The sequence below is a fragment of the Rousettus aegyptiacus genome, unplaced genomic scaffold (genome assembly GCF_014176215.1).
Source record: "Rousettus aegyptiacus isolate mRouAeg1 unplaced genomic scaffold, mRouAeg1.p scaffold_m13_p_12, whole genome shotgun sequence".
Classification (NCBI taxonomy): domain Eukaryota; kingdom Metazoa; phylum Chordata; class Mammalia; order Chiroptera; family Pteropodidae; genus Rousettus; species Rousettus aegyptiacus.
In genome coordinates, this window is record NW_023416287.1 from 22,908,339 (window position 1) to 22,923,145 (window position 14,807).

Here is a 14,807-nt window from a genome sequence, read left to right on the forward strand (position 1 = left end):
TTACCAAGTTATGCTGCCATCACCCTAATTGTTTTAGAACATTTTTAACAGCTTTATTAAGATGTAATTTACCCATTTAAAGTTTATAGTTCAGTGGTTTTTAGAATATTCACAGATATGTCCAACTCTCACCAATTTTTTAACTGTGGTTACCACCTAAAGTCAGTTGAGATTTGACTTGACATCTCAGTAACCAGGGAGCCACATTTCATCAACATAACACAAGGAAAATCAGTAGTTTTGCCTCATTCTAGTTATACTTACTGATTAAGCAGTGTTGCCTTATCATTATATAGGCATGCTTTCATGGAAGACATATGGCACACTCTTGGTAAAGAGAGCGCAGGAAGTTCTTTGGGGTTGGCCCTCAAGCTATTTCATTGCCCACATTCTCCAGTGAGAATTTAGCAGTGACTTCTCATGGAGTATGGATATGACGTGGCTTAACATATTCTTAAGAGTTTCTCAGTTTTAATTACAGATTTAGTACTAAAGCAGAATGTAGCATCCTGAATTAAAGCTTTCTCAGTTTCTATCTTCTAATGAAAAACATTTGCAGAAACTTAAATTCCTCTTAGTAAAAATTTTAACAAGCTTTCTATTGCTGACTCTTAATATACTCATCTCCAGGCCTAAAGCTTTCTCCTGTGCTGACACCCTGCCCTTGTTTGAACTGGAACAGAAGTGGTCCCTCCTTTATTCTGCCACTACCTTGCAGACTTGTATTTCACATTATCACTTTGGTGTGACCTGGTGTCACATCTTTGAAGCTTCCTCTCTCATTGCCTCTCTTACTGATGTCAGAGCTGGCAGAGGGTGATTTTACTCCTAAACCAAATGATTTTTCACTTACATAGGACTTCTCTTATATACACTACATTTAAACAATGAGGTCGAGAAGATAAATGACTAAATAAAGACTGAAAAAGGAAGTTTCTGCCAGTTTTTCAGAGGCTCCTTATCTATTAAGTGGCATACCCAGGCTCCTTTGCTTCTTCTCCCAATTGTCTGTAGTAGAGAACCCTATTGTCAGACATGGGGAGATGATCCACCATACCCACAGGCTATTCCCAGAACGTTTTGCACCTAGGTAAAGCATCATCAAGAAGATAACCCTTTTGCCTTCCTAGTGTGGGCCCAGCTTCATCCCTGGAACCACCACATTGTTTCAGCCTTAGAGGGTTCTTACCCATTAACACTAAGCCCCAGATCGTCAGCCTCTGTGAAAGTTAGAAACAGGCTTTAGCCTAAGATTTGGTATTTAGATATTCTTCATTAATAATTCACTTCGAGAAGACTACTGAGATCATGTAATCTTTGTAGTCTTTGATTCCTGTTATCCACAGCTAATCTCTTAGAAATTTCTAGAATGGAAATCTTTGTTAATTGCCTGGAACTTTTCACAAAGAAGGCTTTGTGAACTAATTGGGAGTCTGGAGAAGTTCATTCCAGTCCATTTTTGACTTTTACTTTCTTTTTCTCCTCACTTTCTTCCCAGGGCTACCAAGAAAAGAATAAATTTATTGCTGCACAAGGTAAAGTAATAATATTTTTCTACTCTTGGTCCTAACTATGAGTTCATAGTGGGTTTCAGTTATTTCTTCCAAATGATAAATAGATTAATCATAATACAATAGCTTTTCTGTAATTATTACTATCTGAAATAAATGTAATCTGCCTTGCAAGTATATAACTAAGAGCCTTCATCTTGATGACTTAGTATCCAGGGACCCCTTAAAAGAAGTCTTTTTGTAAATGTCCACAAAAAAACTGAAGAAGGCTACATGCACACACACACCAAAAAACAAACAAACAAAAACACCATGGTCTAATGGGGCCCTCTATCTTGAAGACCTTTGGGAACATTGGGTTCTAGCCAGGTTGCTGTGAGTTAGAATCTGGAATCGGTTTCCAGAGAGACTGTGAGACTGTCTCACAGGGTCCAGGCTGGCTCATCTCCTCCCCTAATTCATGAGCCTGAGCTCCACTACTATTCACAGACAGTGGTCTAGGAATCCTCACAGCAGGGGCCCAGTGCCATGGTCCTGCACACATTTCTACACCCTGCTGTTCTAACAAGTGTCATCACCCTTGGAAGCCTAGCAAAATATTTTGATGTTTTCAGTGTATGATCTATCTGAGCCCATTTATTTAACCACTCAATAAATAATTACTGACCATCTATTATGTGCCAGATATTGGTCTAAATGATGAGGATATGTAGGGGAATAAAGCAGGATATGGTCCCTGCTTTTTTTGGAGCCTTTAGTTGGTAGAGGACAATTTACAGCAAAATTAACAAATTTTGGTAAATGGCTATGCTCTTCAATATAGTAGCCAATAGCCATGTACAGCTATTTTAAATTAAAATTTTAATTAAATAAAACTTAAAATTCAGTTCCTCAATTGTACTAGTCACATTTTAAGGCTCAGTAGTTACACATGAGGCTACCATAGTAATGCAGGTATAAAACATTTCCATCATTACAGAAAGTTCTGTTAGGCAATACTATGTAGACATAAAATAGAGATGGGATGTAAAATAGAGATTGACATAAAGTAAGTTGGAAAAAGCCTCAGAGCCCCCCCTGCCCTTGCAGTTTCCCACTGGGGCTGGCTATTGCCTAGCCAGGTTCCACTTTCCCTGCCTCAGTAGCCATCTGTCAATTCAGATACATCCTCTGAGGCCCAGTTCAGCTACCACCTACTCAGTAATGATTTTGGCACCAGCAACCATCTATAATCTCTTCCTCTTGTTATTTGTCATGGAGCTCTGTTGATGCTAAAATAGTAAGGTTGCCTGTAGCTTTCTGGTGGACCTTTTCTCAGATTCCTATCTTCTTGCACCTCTCAGTACCTCACGCTTGTTAAAACTCTCCATTATTTTCTCACATTCAGTTATCTTGATTTTTCTCACTTTTCTAAACATTTCTTCTTTGGCTCTTATTCTTCATTCTGCCCCTAAATGTAGCCTCTCCCCAAATGTGTAGATGACTACTTCCTTGAAATTCTATCTCTGTCTTTCATGGAACCATTTTTTTCTCAATTCTCCTGCCCCTCCATCTGCTTCTCCTTAGTCTCCTTCCCAGGCTTTTTATTCTGTCTGAACTTGAATAATGCTGAGGATCCCCAGCATTCTCTGTCTGACCCCTTCTTTTTTCTGTATTCTCTTAAAGAGACCTCATCTAATACCTACCTGTGTTTGACTGGCTGCTGCCTCTCTTGAGCACCTAAGCCACATTTGCAAACTACTTTTGTACCCGTCCACCTGAATATCCCCACATACTCTTTAGATTTAACATCAGAAATTAAAACATGACTTTTCCTTAATCCCCAAACTTTTGGGGTTATCCAGATCTCTTATCTATTCCTTAATCTAAATATGACTAGTCCTCTTGTTTCTATCTCCAGAATCTGTCTTCTCTGACACACTGCCTTACTCCTATCTTTTCTTCCAGTTCTGTTGCTGTAGCCTACTTACCGATCCCTCTATACCTCACCCTTGCTTCCTGCACTGCGTCCACCAGAATGGCCTTTCTCAGTGCAAAACTTTTGGCAGGACTCTCATGAAAATTCTGTGATGATTTTCCATTACCTGTAGGACAAAGCTTTCTTAGCCTGGCCTCCACCCCTTTAGATTCTGGTGCCTTAACTATTTTTCCAGCTCTACGTTCTACCACTTCATGCACTCTACACAGTGACCTTCCTGAACTCCATACATCCTGAACATCTTGTGTTCTTTCTTGCTGCTAGCCGCCTACACCTTGCTGCTAGCCGTCTACACCTCTGCCTGCAGTGCCTCTTCTCTCTATGCCCCCTTTCTAAACTCCCATCTACCTGATATACCCAGCATGTGGCTTAAATGTCACCCCCTCCAGGAGATTTTTCCTGACCTTGTCAGGCAGTGAAACAATTCTCCTCTGTACATCTTTCTGGCATGTGTCCACTTATGTCATTGTTTTTAATACTTTTTTTTTTAACCAAAGAGAATACAGAATTTTAAAAAATAGTCAAAAGATATTACAAGGCTTATAAAAACAGAGTTCTCTCCCTCTTTCTCCTTTACTTTTTAGTCTAATGCAACCATTTTTATCTGTTGACTTTTTATGGTAGATAATTATTTAATCCTCATAAACTGCCTCATACTCAGTCAGAGAGACATTCACACACATGTCCCTTTTCCCCAGTCTCCTAGTAGAGTTAAATTACAATTTAGGGTTAAGATTACATTTGTTATTTACATTATTATTACTATACCAATATTTTTCACAGCTGAAGTACGTAATATAGTATGATTGGGGGGGGTACAGTTTGGTTTTACTCTTTTCCAAGAGTTAATAACTGCCCCTTTTTCTGTTCACTTAGTTTTGTGTATACCTAGCACTAATTTTCCCCCTGAAAATCCTCTCTGGAAGTATATATTTTTTCTCAGTACTTTCAGACACATGAGGTTTAGTTTCTTTTTTGTTTTTTGTTTGTTTGTTTGTTTGTTTGTTTGTTTTTATCTTGGGATCCTTTTTTCTTCAGTTCCATGCTGGATTGGTTGCTCCCTAGCCTCTGGCAGAGTTATCCTGAACCTTCCCTTCACCAGCACCCTGGGAATTCCTTTAGTCTTCCTCCTGTGTTAGATCCCATTGCTTTCTCTTTGCTCCTTCATTTTTGTTTAGAAATCTTCTAGGGGCTTTCTGGGGAAGATTGTGTGGGAGATTAATTTTAAATTCCACATGAGCAAGTCACCCAGCCTCTCTGTGGCTGATGACACCTACCTCAGAGCATGGTGGGAAGGAGTAAATTAGATATAAAGCACTTAGCTCACTATCTGGCCCCTAATGTGGTATTCACTGAGCAGTCATGATTTCTAATCCTCAGCTGAAATATCCTTGGGAGACATTGTTCATGTTCTCTTTATATTTTGGCAGCCTCACTCCCCCACTTTCACTATCTAGTGAAGTGCCTGGCACATACATGATGAATACATGGGAAATATTTAGTTAGCAGGTGGGTAAATGGATAGATATATTGGATATTTAGCCGAGAACATGTGGGCATAGGCTTCTAAAAGTCAAGAATGAATGTTCCAGATTTTCCAACATCTTTCTTCTCCTTGCTTGTGTGTTCTCATTTTTGCTATTGGCTGCTTTAGGACCAAAAGAAGAAACAGTGAATGATTTCTGGAGGATGATCTGGGAACAAAACACAGCCACCATCGTCATGGTGACTAACCTGAAGGAGAGAAAAGAGGTGAGTGGAGAAATTAGATTAGGAAGGCCCCTGATAAAACAGATATGACCAGCAGAGATACTGCTCTGCTGGAACTCTGTATTTGAGCCTAGGCTGTTCACCTTTTATGGCTGCTGCGCCAGTCATTCATGCAGACAGAACTCAAGCAAATGTGCCTACCAGACTCTCCTATATGCTAGAGGCCTCCAATGAACCTTAGGGGGGCCTAGGACATGTTCCCTGTGTCGTGTCTGATAGTCAGACAACTCACCCTGGTTCCATAGAACCTGGAAGAAAAAACGTGGGCCCGTTGGCCAAGGAAACACCACAGAAGGGCTTTTCTTCCCTGGCTTCTCTAGCCCCTCATTCCATTGCTCTCCTATCCCTCTTCCTGATTCAGCAGAGGGAGCTTTATGAACTGAGACCCGGCAGGTGCAAGGGAATCTGAGGCCCTGGACTGATCTTGGAGGCAGCCTCTGACTGGTTCTTTTCTTTTTGTGGATATCAAGTCCATGCCTGTCTAGTTCCATTACTGGGTCACAGCCAACACCAGTCCTGAGTCCTGGATCAAGATCAGGCCCCAGAAAAAAATCTCTGTTCATGGCAGTTTATCTCCTGATAGCCCTTGAGTCCCTTTGATCCACATAAACTGGGTTGTTGGGTGTATTGATTAGCAGCTCCACAGTGCTTAGGGGAGATGACACTAGGGCTGGACTTTAGGTTTGTTTCCTTCAACGAGACCTCCATCTTGGAAGCTGTCCAAGGACCAGGCACCAGAAAAGACCTTGGGCCTCTCGTGGTAGGTTTACAGTCTATATCAATCCACCCTGGTGGCCTCCTCTTAGCAGGCTTCAGGGATTCAGACAGGCTTGCCTATAGAGTATGCACTGGGATATTGTGGAAGTGCAGATTTTGTAGGTAAAATGCCTTCCAATTTGCCCTGAACTAAATGAATGGGGATGAAAAGAATGAGAAGTATGGGGCTAGGACTGAGCATGAGTTAAGAGATTGTGCTAAACAGGGTGAAAGGTGAGGAACTTGAAAAAAAGAGCAGATAAATAAGTTTGCAGTTGACCGAGGTGAGAGAAGGGGCTTTCCGGGGACTCCAGTGTGAGCTCTTGTGGTCCTTTCCTTTCATGCCCTTTACATATGCCAGGGGTGGGAGGTCTGAAGTCAGCAGATGCATGTCTATTCCTTTCTAGTGTAAGTGTGCCCAGTACTGGCCAGACCAAGGCTGCTGGACATATGGGAATATCCGTGTGTCAGTAGAGGATGTGACCGTCCTGGTGGACTACACAGTGCGAAAGTTCTGCATTCAACAGGTACTGTCTCCTACCTCCTTTCTCAGTTCTCACTTAGGATCTGGTAATCATTGAGAGGGCAGAACAGGGTGGGCCATCCCCCTTTTTATTCAAAGTGGTCAGGGAAGCTGAGTGTGTGATGTGTTTGGAGTCTGAAACCAGAGATCTGGGCTCCCAGGGAACTTCATTGTTAAAGCTAATGGAGGAGCATTTTCATGAGTAGGAGAAACAGTATTATTAAGATGGAATTTGATCATATTAGATATGAACCAAATATATCAGTAAGTGATATAAACTTCTGGATACTTGACTTACTTCTCTTTCATTCTTACTCCAAAGGCTCCTGACATCAAGGATGTGGTAGGCCCAGCTCTTGGCCCTCCAGAGTGATCTTGGAGACTTGAGCAAATCACCATTGGTTGAGGCAGTGTGGTTCTGTGAAAAGGGGCTTCCCAAGAGTCAGGAGACATGCATTTTAGTTGGGACCTTGCCATTTACTAGTTCTGGGACCTTGAACAGGTCATTTCACTTTTCTGAGTTTTGCATTCCATGTCTGTAGACTGAGAATAATAGTAATAGCCCTACTCCATGAGGTTCCTGGGAAGATTCTTTGTTCATCATTAAAACGTTCTTGGACACACTTTCACTTCCCCATTGTCACTGACAACCACAGCTGGCCCTGGCCCCTAAGCCTTATCCTTTCTCCCCTGGTGCTGCCCCACCCACCCCAGGGTATCGGGGCCAACATTCAGGATCTCCTCTCTTTGCAGGTGGGCGACGTGACCAACAGAAAGCCACAGCGCCTCATCACTCAGTTCCACTTTACCAGCTGGCCAGACTTTGGGGTGCCTTTCACCCCGATCGGCATGCTGAAGTTCCTCAAGAAGGTGAAGGCCTGTAACCCTCAGTATGCAGGGGCCATCGTGGTCCACTGCAGGTCAGTGTGGCCTGACCCTTGGCTTCCCACTCATACCACATTTTGTTCCTATGGTCAGAGCCGGGGAAAGCACAGGAGCCCTGGCTGAGGAGGCTGGAATAGAGCAGATGAGCTGCAGCAGCCAAAGAGACCCCTCAAGTTTTGGTGCCAGGTGGAGAGCACTTGAGGAAAGATAGAAGAGTAGTCCCCTCCGAGTTTGGGGGTGGGGAGACCACTGTTATGAATCTAAAAAGCTAGATCGAGTGCTTCCTTGTGTACTGGGAGCCTTCTGACCCCTCTAGTGTCAGGGTTGCCTGATCCTGATAGCTAGAGGTAAGGAGTTCAGGGTACAGTGGGGTTTGTTAGTTCCACAAGAGTCTGAGCTTTGCCCCATTCAGATTTAGAACTTAGAGGCTTGAAGAAAGAGCCCTAGCCTCTGCTGCCCTCTCCCCCTATGCTCCCACAAAGCTTGCTAACACTTCTGCTCTCTGGCTACAGTGCGGGTGTAGGGCGGACAGGTACCTTTGTTGTCATTGATGCCATGCTGGACATGATGCATACAGAGCGGAAGGTGGACGTGTACGGCTTTGTGAGCAGGATCCGGGCACAGCGTTGCCAAATGGTGCAAACAGACGTGAGTGATTTGCGGGAGAAGCAGCGGTGGGGCATTCCAAAATCAAAACATCTGCCTGCCTCATGAATTACTCAGCCTCCCAGGTTATTGTAAATGATTGATTATCACATAGTGTGATGATTGGCCCTTATAAATTATGTATTAAAAGAGACAGAACACAGAGGAGATTGTGCTAGGTGAATCAGGAAGGCACGTGTCATTTGCACTAAGCTCTAAGGATAAGAAACAGGTCCTGAAGGAAGCAGGCATGCGAGCAGCTGAGACAGCCAGTACTATAGAGTTCTGACACAACTCAGCCATGTGCGGGAGCAGGAGTTGAGATCAGCTCTGTGGTTAGGGCACAGGGTTCAAAGGGCATAGCACTAGGAGGCAGACTGGCACAGGTTTTCTGTGTCACCAGATTCTTGGCAGCCCCCTCAGACTGTTGAATCTGTGCTCTCAGAACGAGTAGGAGTTGGATTGGTCTTCTCCAGGCTTCCACTCCATAAGGTGCCAGAGAAGGACCCTCTCTCACATGTTAAGCACCCCCGGGGGACTCATGCATTTCATGTCCTTCCCATGGAACTGAAACAAGAGCAAATCATTATATCCCTGCTAGGATCAAGAGAAGTAGACTGAAGGGAAATGGGGGTAGGACAGAGTGCTCAGGCACTACAGGGACCATGCTGTGTGTAACTAGAAACTTGGGCACCTTCCACGTTTCAGATGCAGTATGTCTTCATATACCAAGCTCTTCTGGAGCATTATCTCTATGGAGATACAGAACTGGAAGTGACCTCCCTAGAAACACACCTGCAGAAAATATACAACAAAATCCCAGGGACCAGCAACAATGGATTAGAAGAGGAGTTTAAGGTGAGTTGGAGCTGAACAAACTCTTTCAGATTGAAGGATCTGAGATGCTTAACTCCTTGTGGATTTACCAATAAATGGTGAATCCCCGTGCGAGGCACGTGGGTAGTTAAGGAGATGAGTCTCTGACCCTTTGCTCATACCCTAGTCATTCTCAACCCATCCTGTACTTTAGAATCACTTGGGTTGTGTTTGGTTAGGGGCAGGTGGCAGGCAGTGGCATTTTTCTTAAGTCCCCCAGTGTCTCTCCCCCAGCCCCTAGTGATTATCGTGTACAGCAAGAGCAAACGTTTTCTCTAAAGGACCAGATACTAAATACTGTAGGTTTTGTGTGCTATACATTCTCTGTTGCAACTACTTAACACTGCTATTGTAGTACAAAAGCAGCCATAGACACTACCTTAACAAAGTGAGTGTGGCTACATTTCCATAAAGCTTCTCAGGCAGCAGGCCAAATTTGGCCTATGGGCCATAGATTACTGACTGCTGCTGTATGACATTAGACAGTGGTTCTCAACACACCTGGGGAGTATTTCACACTCTCCCCAAAGTGCTCCAGAGGCAAGGGATTCTGGGTTGGGGTGGGGAAGACCACATTCTTAAAAGCTGTTCTTCTCAGACTGTAGTGAGTACGTGAATTACCTCAGGATCCTGTTGAGATGCAGGTTCTGATTTAGCAGGTTTGAGTTAAGGCCCGAGAACCTGCATTTCTAACAAGATGAGGCGGAAGATGCTGGTTTATGGGCTACACTTTGAGTAGCAAGAATCAAGAAGGGACCTAAGAATTGGAGAAGGGAGGGTGTACATTTGAATAAGATTTTCTAAAGAGTCTAAGACAGCCTCTGGGGGTGGATCAGGGAGAGGGAAGAGTGGGCACGCCCTCCTATGAGGCTAGGATCCTTGCTCTAGAATCATAAAGTTCTAGCCCACGGGAATCTCAGAAGGGTCCACAGGAGCCCAGAAGGCAGTTTCCCAAACACTCTTTTGGCTTGCTCACTGAGCTTAAAGACAAAAGAAACAGTGTTCCTATAAGGACATGTGGAAATGGAGGTCAGGACTCTGGTGAGGAGCTGTATGCAGCCAGAGTGGCCTGGAGATGCAGGTCGAGTGACAGGCATAATCTTGTCAAGTTCAGTTACTGGGATCAGTAATGTTTCCCCTCCCCTTCCCAATTCAGAAATTAACATCAATCAAAATCCAGAATGACAAGATGCGAACTGGAAACCTTCCAGCCAACATGAAGAAGAACCGAGTTTTACAGATCATTCCATGTAAGAGCCCTCCCCCCATCTCAAAGACTTAGTGCCTCATTCTCCCCACCCCCCTTTGCTTCATCCCTTCTACTTCTCAGGTACTAGTTAATCAGCTTGGAGACAATTATTGCATTGCCTCTTATTGCTCTCAGTTCTTTAGTGGCTTCTGGAAATAAAACCATGAAGGCCAAAGGAATCTCTTTCATGGGCTAGGAATAGGCATGTTATTTCCCAGCTGGTATTGTATCTGCTTAGGTCCTGGGGTTGGGAGGAAAGATGGAAAGAGAGAGAGGAGAAGACAAGTAGTATTGGAGAGCTACAAACTGCTGTCCTTCCTACAGATGAGTTCAACAGAGTGATCATTCCAGTTAAGAGGGGTGAGGAGAACACAGACTACGTGAATGCATCCTTCATTGATGTAAGTGCTGTCTGTGTCCCCGGAACCCCCAACACCCTAACCCTTCATGGAGATTCACCTGGGCCTACAGTGTTACTTCCTCCCATCCACACAGTGCTTGAGAGGGCTATCTTTGAGTCAGTCATCAATTCAGAACTGATAACCTACTCATAGCACTAGATCTGTCAGGCCCCAGAGAGCCGAAGATAGGGTAAGCATGGTGTGCATGCACCAGGGTAATAGTGCTGGAGGAAAAAGTTCACATCATAAACCACAGCCAAAGGCTGAAAACCTGTGCTATTTCCTAATCTTGCTCCTTTCATTCCCAACTCCAACCCCCTTCCCTCATCCTCATAGAAGAAGACTAGCTTATGAGACAGGGTTTGGTCCTTGGGCAAAGGGGTGCTCTACCTGGGATAGGTTTGCCTTCAAGCAGTTCCTGTCCCTTCCTAGTGGCCTGTCTTCTCCACTAGCCCCTCCCTGATTAAACTACCTCACTCCTACTTTGACCTGGCCTGTACAGGGCTACCGGCAGAAGGACTCCTACATCGCCAGTCAGGGTCCTCTTCTCCACACAATTGAGGACTTCTGGCGAATGATCTGGGAATGGAAATCCTGCTCTATCGTGATGCTAACAGAACTGGAGGAGAGAGGTCAGGTGAGCTCAGAAAGATACTGTGCTACAGGAGACTGAGACCACATGAAGAGGAGGGGAAGATGTCTAAGAAGGCATGTTTGGACCTTTCCTTTGACTTAAGCTGCCCAAAGAGTCATTTCCAAGCAATATTGTCCAGCCAGTTGGTGTTTAAGCAATCAGTACCCTCTCTCAGAATTGAAAGAACAGTGCTGAGCCTCCCTTCTGTTCCCAGACAGTTCACACCCTTCTGCTTCTCTCCTGAATATAACCCCCGCCCCCCACCCCGCCCCGAGCCTAGCTTTATGCATACTCTCTCTTCCCACCTTCCCAAGGCAGAGCAGAGCTCTCCATCCTCAACAGGTCCCAAGACATTTTTAGCCCTGGGCCACAGTGGGTACAGGCACTGCTGGCCTCTGCAGTGGATTCCTCTAGATTCCTCAGACTCTCAGTGAATTTTATTTTTCTGTTGTTCTGCTTCCTAAGGAAGGGGGTCTCCTCTGCCTTTTAACCAGAGGAGAGTCACCCCAATAGATCTCTAAACTGAAGTTGCTCTCGTGTATTTTCCAAAGCCTGCGCCTTCTCTTCCAAAACCTTGCCTTCCAGGAGCTTAATTCAGCCTTCTGAATCGGCACTACTTCAGTGACAGCTCTTTCTGCCAGCTCTCATCCGACAGCCATGGGAGGGACCTCTGGAGTACCTTTTCCCTCTCTTACTCCTTTTTTCTCTCAAATAGCTTGTTTTGTTTAAGTCCAGCTTGCTTCCTCTCTTTGTGTTGCTTTGCTCACATGGAGAGCTGAATTAAATAAACTCTGTATCCTTCAGCTACCTGACTGGGATAAATTCCTGCTATCATTCTAATATCTATAATCAGCTTCTGCGGCTTCTCTTTATCAACCCTTAAATCCTAACCCCATAAGTTTACTACGCTTGTTTTCTCTCAGCACGTCATACCTGCTTCCTTACATTAACTGTGTCACTTTGAAACTCACTATATAGCACTGACCTAACCGCTTGTTGGTTCTGACCATATGTAACCACCTTGGGTAGTTGTCCCCATTAGTTGGCCAGAGCCAGCCTCCCATTTGCTTTCAGTGTTGACCAACACCCTGTCCAGGTTTTTTTTCCTGCCCAGTTTTAAGAGGGGACTCTCTTGATAGTTCCCCAGCCCTGCATCCAATCTGCCCCTTTTCTTCTCTGTGATGCCTCTCTGCCTAAACTAAGATCTAAAATATCTGAAAGCCATTAGGTGTGGGACCATAGTACAACTGACCCTTGAACACTGGGTTTAGGAGGGCCGACTGGCCATACAATTGAAAAACTATATGTGTAACTTTCGACTCCCCAAAAACTTCAGTCATCTCTTGCTGCCACAAGGGATTGGTTCCAGGAACCCCTACAGATTCCCAACCACAGATCATGGTTGTTTGAATCTACGGATGCAAAACTCGTGGACACAGAGGGCTGACTATGTATTTTTTGGGAAAAAAAATCCATGTATAAATGGACCTACGTAGTTCAAGCTTGTGTTGTTTGAAAGTCAGCTTAATTTTTTTTTCCTGCCATTGTGTGATTCTAGCTCATACACTGTGTTGCTCTCAAGCCCATTTAGATCTTAACAGTTATAATGGTTTTAAAACCCCAGTCTTCAGTCTTGGGTGATAACTGTGTAAAGGCAGTGTTGGGATGGAACTGTGGTAGCAAAATTCATTCCACCAATCAATGTCCTAAAACCCAATATAATCTATTTAACATGAGCCTTAACTAGAATTTTTTTAACTGTTCTGATTCAAGGGGAGACTCAGAGCCCTAACCTCCCAAGCATCCCAGGGCTCTTAGTGGACACACATAGAAAAGCCCTGGTCTCTGGCATTTCCTTAATCCACCAATTTAATAATTCTGTGTTTTAAAATGAGCTCAATGTTAACATATAAAGGGGATAATGAATGATCATACACATGAAGAGCAAGAAGGTCATTAACTGGACTTTTAATAGTGATTTTATTTGGACTGAGAGACTATCAGGGATCTTTATTTTTCTACTTAATTTTCCCAAATCTTTTATTATGAACATACTGAGTATATTTATGGCTGAGGGTTTTTAAATTGCTAGTAACAAAGTATCTAAGATCTCCCCTAAAATGATCTAAAGAAATGGGCAGTATGACTATATTTTGTTTTATTTGTATATTTATACAGTGGCTTGTTTTGCAGACATTGGAAAAATTCATTTATGAGCTACTGAGAGTATACCGTAGGAAGGCAGTGTGCAAGGTGCTGGGGATATAAAGGTAGAGAGAGGCAGCCCCTACCCACAAGAAACTATAGAAGTGACTGAGCCCGGTCCAAGCACAGACAGCAAACCATCTTCCACTTACTAGCAGGGAGAGAAATGCAAGTGCTAGCAACTTTAAGGTGTCATTGCAGATTAAAGACATAAAAAGGATGAGGGGATGCTGTAGACTGGGCTGTGGTGAAGTACCATGTCTAGTAGGGGGAATGTAATTGAGTTCAGTTTTTCTGGATTAGCAGTCTGACCTATGTAAACAGCTCTAAAATGTAGGACTACCCAAGAGAGGGGAAAAGGGGGACTGGAACAAAGACATTCACTCCTCCACTCCCTCCACCCTGCTACTGAGAGTTAGATGCAGCTGTGAGGTGATGGTCAGAGTTCTTCAGAGACCCTGTCAGTATTACAAGTTAGACTATAAATAAATAACAAAAGGTTAAGTGATTATCTCTGATAGTGGGATTAAGTTGTTAAATATAGATGTCCTAGTGAGGATCAGAAGTTAATTGGAGTCATGTTAAGTAAGGAATGACCCACTGAATTTTCAGCACCTTGGAGATAAAGTGTTTTGGGTAACAGGTATTGTATTGAGAGGGGGGCAAGTAGCCCACGGGGCAGCCCCGCTTCTACCATACATGGTATTCTGAGCCCCTTCTACTGTCCCATTTATTCCAGGAGAAGTGTGCCCAGTACTGGCCCTCAGATGGACTAGTGTCCTATGGAGACATCACAGTGGAGCTGAAGAAGGAAGAGGAATGTGAGAGCTACACTGTGAGAGACCTCCTGGTCACCAATACCAGGGTAAGAGGGCTGGTGGGGCTTCTCCCCCAGGGAAAACCAGGGTGCCCCTGCTTCTCTGACCCCCCCTTTCTCCAAAGGAGAACAAGAGCCGACAGATCCGGCAGTTCCACTTCCATGGCTGGCCTGAAGTGGGCATCCCCAGCGACGGAAAGGGCATGATCAACATCATCGCAGCCGTGCAGAAGCAGCAGCAGCAGTCAGGGAACCACCCCATCACGGTGCACTGCAGGTACCACTTGCCCCAGCCCTCAGAAGGGAGAAAAAGTAATGAGGAGCAGACATGGGGAGGCAATGTTTAACAGGTGTCAGAAAGTAAGGGAAGGAGAACAAGAGCAGGACGTTGGTGAGCACATGGCAATCAAGTTTGATGACTGGGACAAGGCCAGATGATAAGAGAGGATCTTGGTGTTTGAAGTTTGCACATTAAGTGCCGAGGAACCTGGCCTCCTTAAGAAACACAGGAAAGAGAAAAAAGCAAGTATGGAAGACAGTTTGAAGAAAAATGAACA

The 14,807-nt window shown here is 44.2% G+C and overlaps 1 protein-coding gene across 5 annotated transcripts in view; it reads left to right on the plus strand.

The window, feature by feature from the left end:
- PTPRA (protein tyrosine phosphatase receptor type A) overlaps positions 1 to 14,807 on the plus strand; it is a 115,064-nt gene that overhangs the window by 94,522 nt on the left and 5,735 nt on the right. For all 5 annotated transcript variants that reach the window (XM_016144016.2, XM_036229580.1, XM_016143926.2 and 2 more), the window contains 11 exons: positions 1,499 to 1,535; positions 5,144 to 5,241; positions 6,423 to 6,542; positions 7,292 to 7,458; positions 7,936 to 8,071; positions 8,777 to 8,926; positions 10,101 to 10,194; positions 10,518 to 10,594; positions 11,097 to 11,231; positions 14,173 to 14,298; positions 14,376 to 14,527. In XM_016144016.2, coding sequence (XP_015999502.1) covers positions 1,499 to 1,535; positions 5,144 to 5,241; positions 6,423 to 6,542; positions 7,292 to 7,458; positions 7,936 to 8,071; positions 8,777 to 8,926; positions 10,101 to 10,194; positions 10,518 to 10,594; positions 11,097 to 11,231; positions 14,173 to 14,298; positions 14,376 to 14,527 — 1,292 coding nt within the window. The remainder of the gene's footprint in view (positions 1 to 1,498; positions 1,536 to 5,143; positions 5,242 to 6,422; positions 6,543 to 7,291; positions 7,459 to 7,935; positions 8,072 to 8,776; positions 8,927 to 10,100; positions 10,195 to 10,517; positions 10,595 to 11,096; positions 11,232 to 14,172; positions 14,299 to 14,375; positions 14,528 to 14,807) is intronic.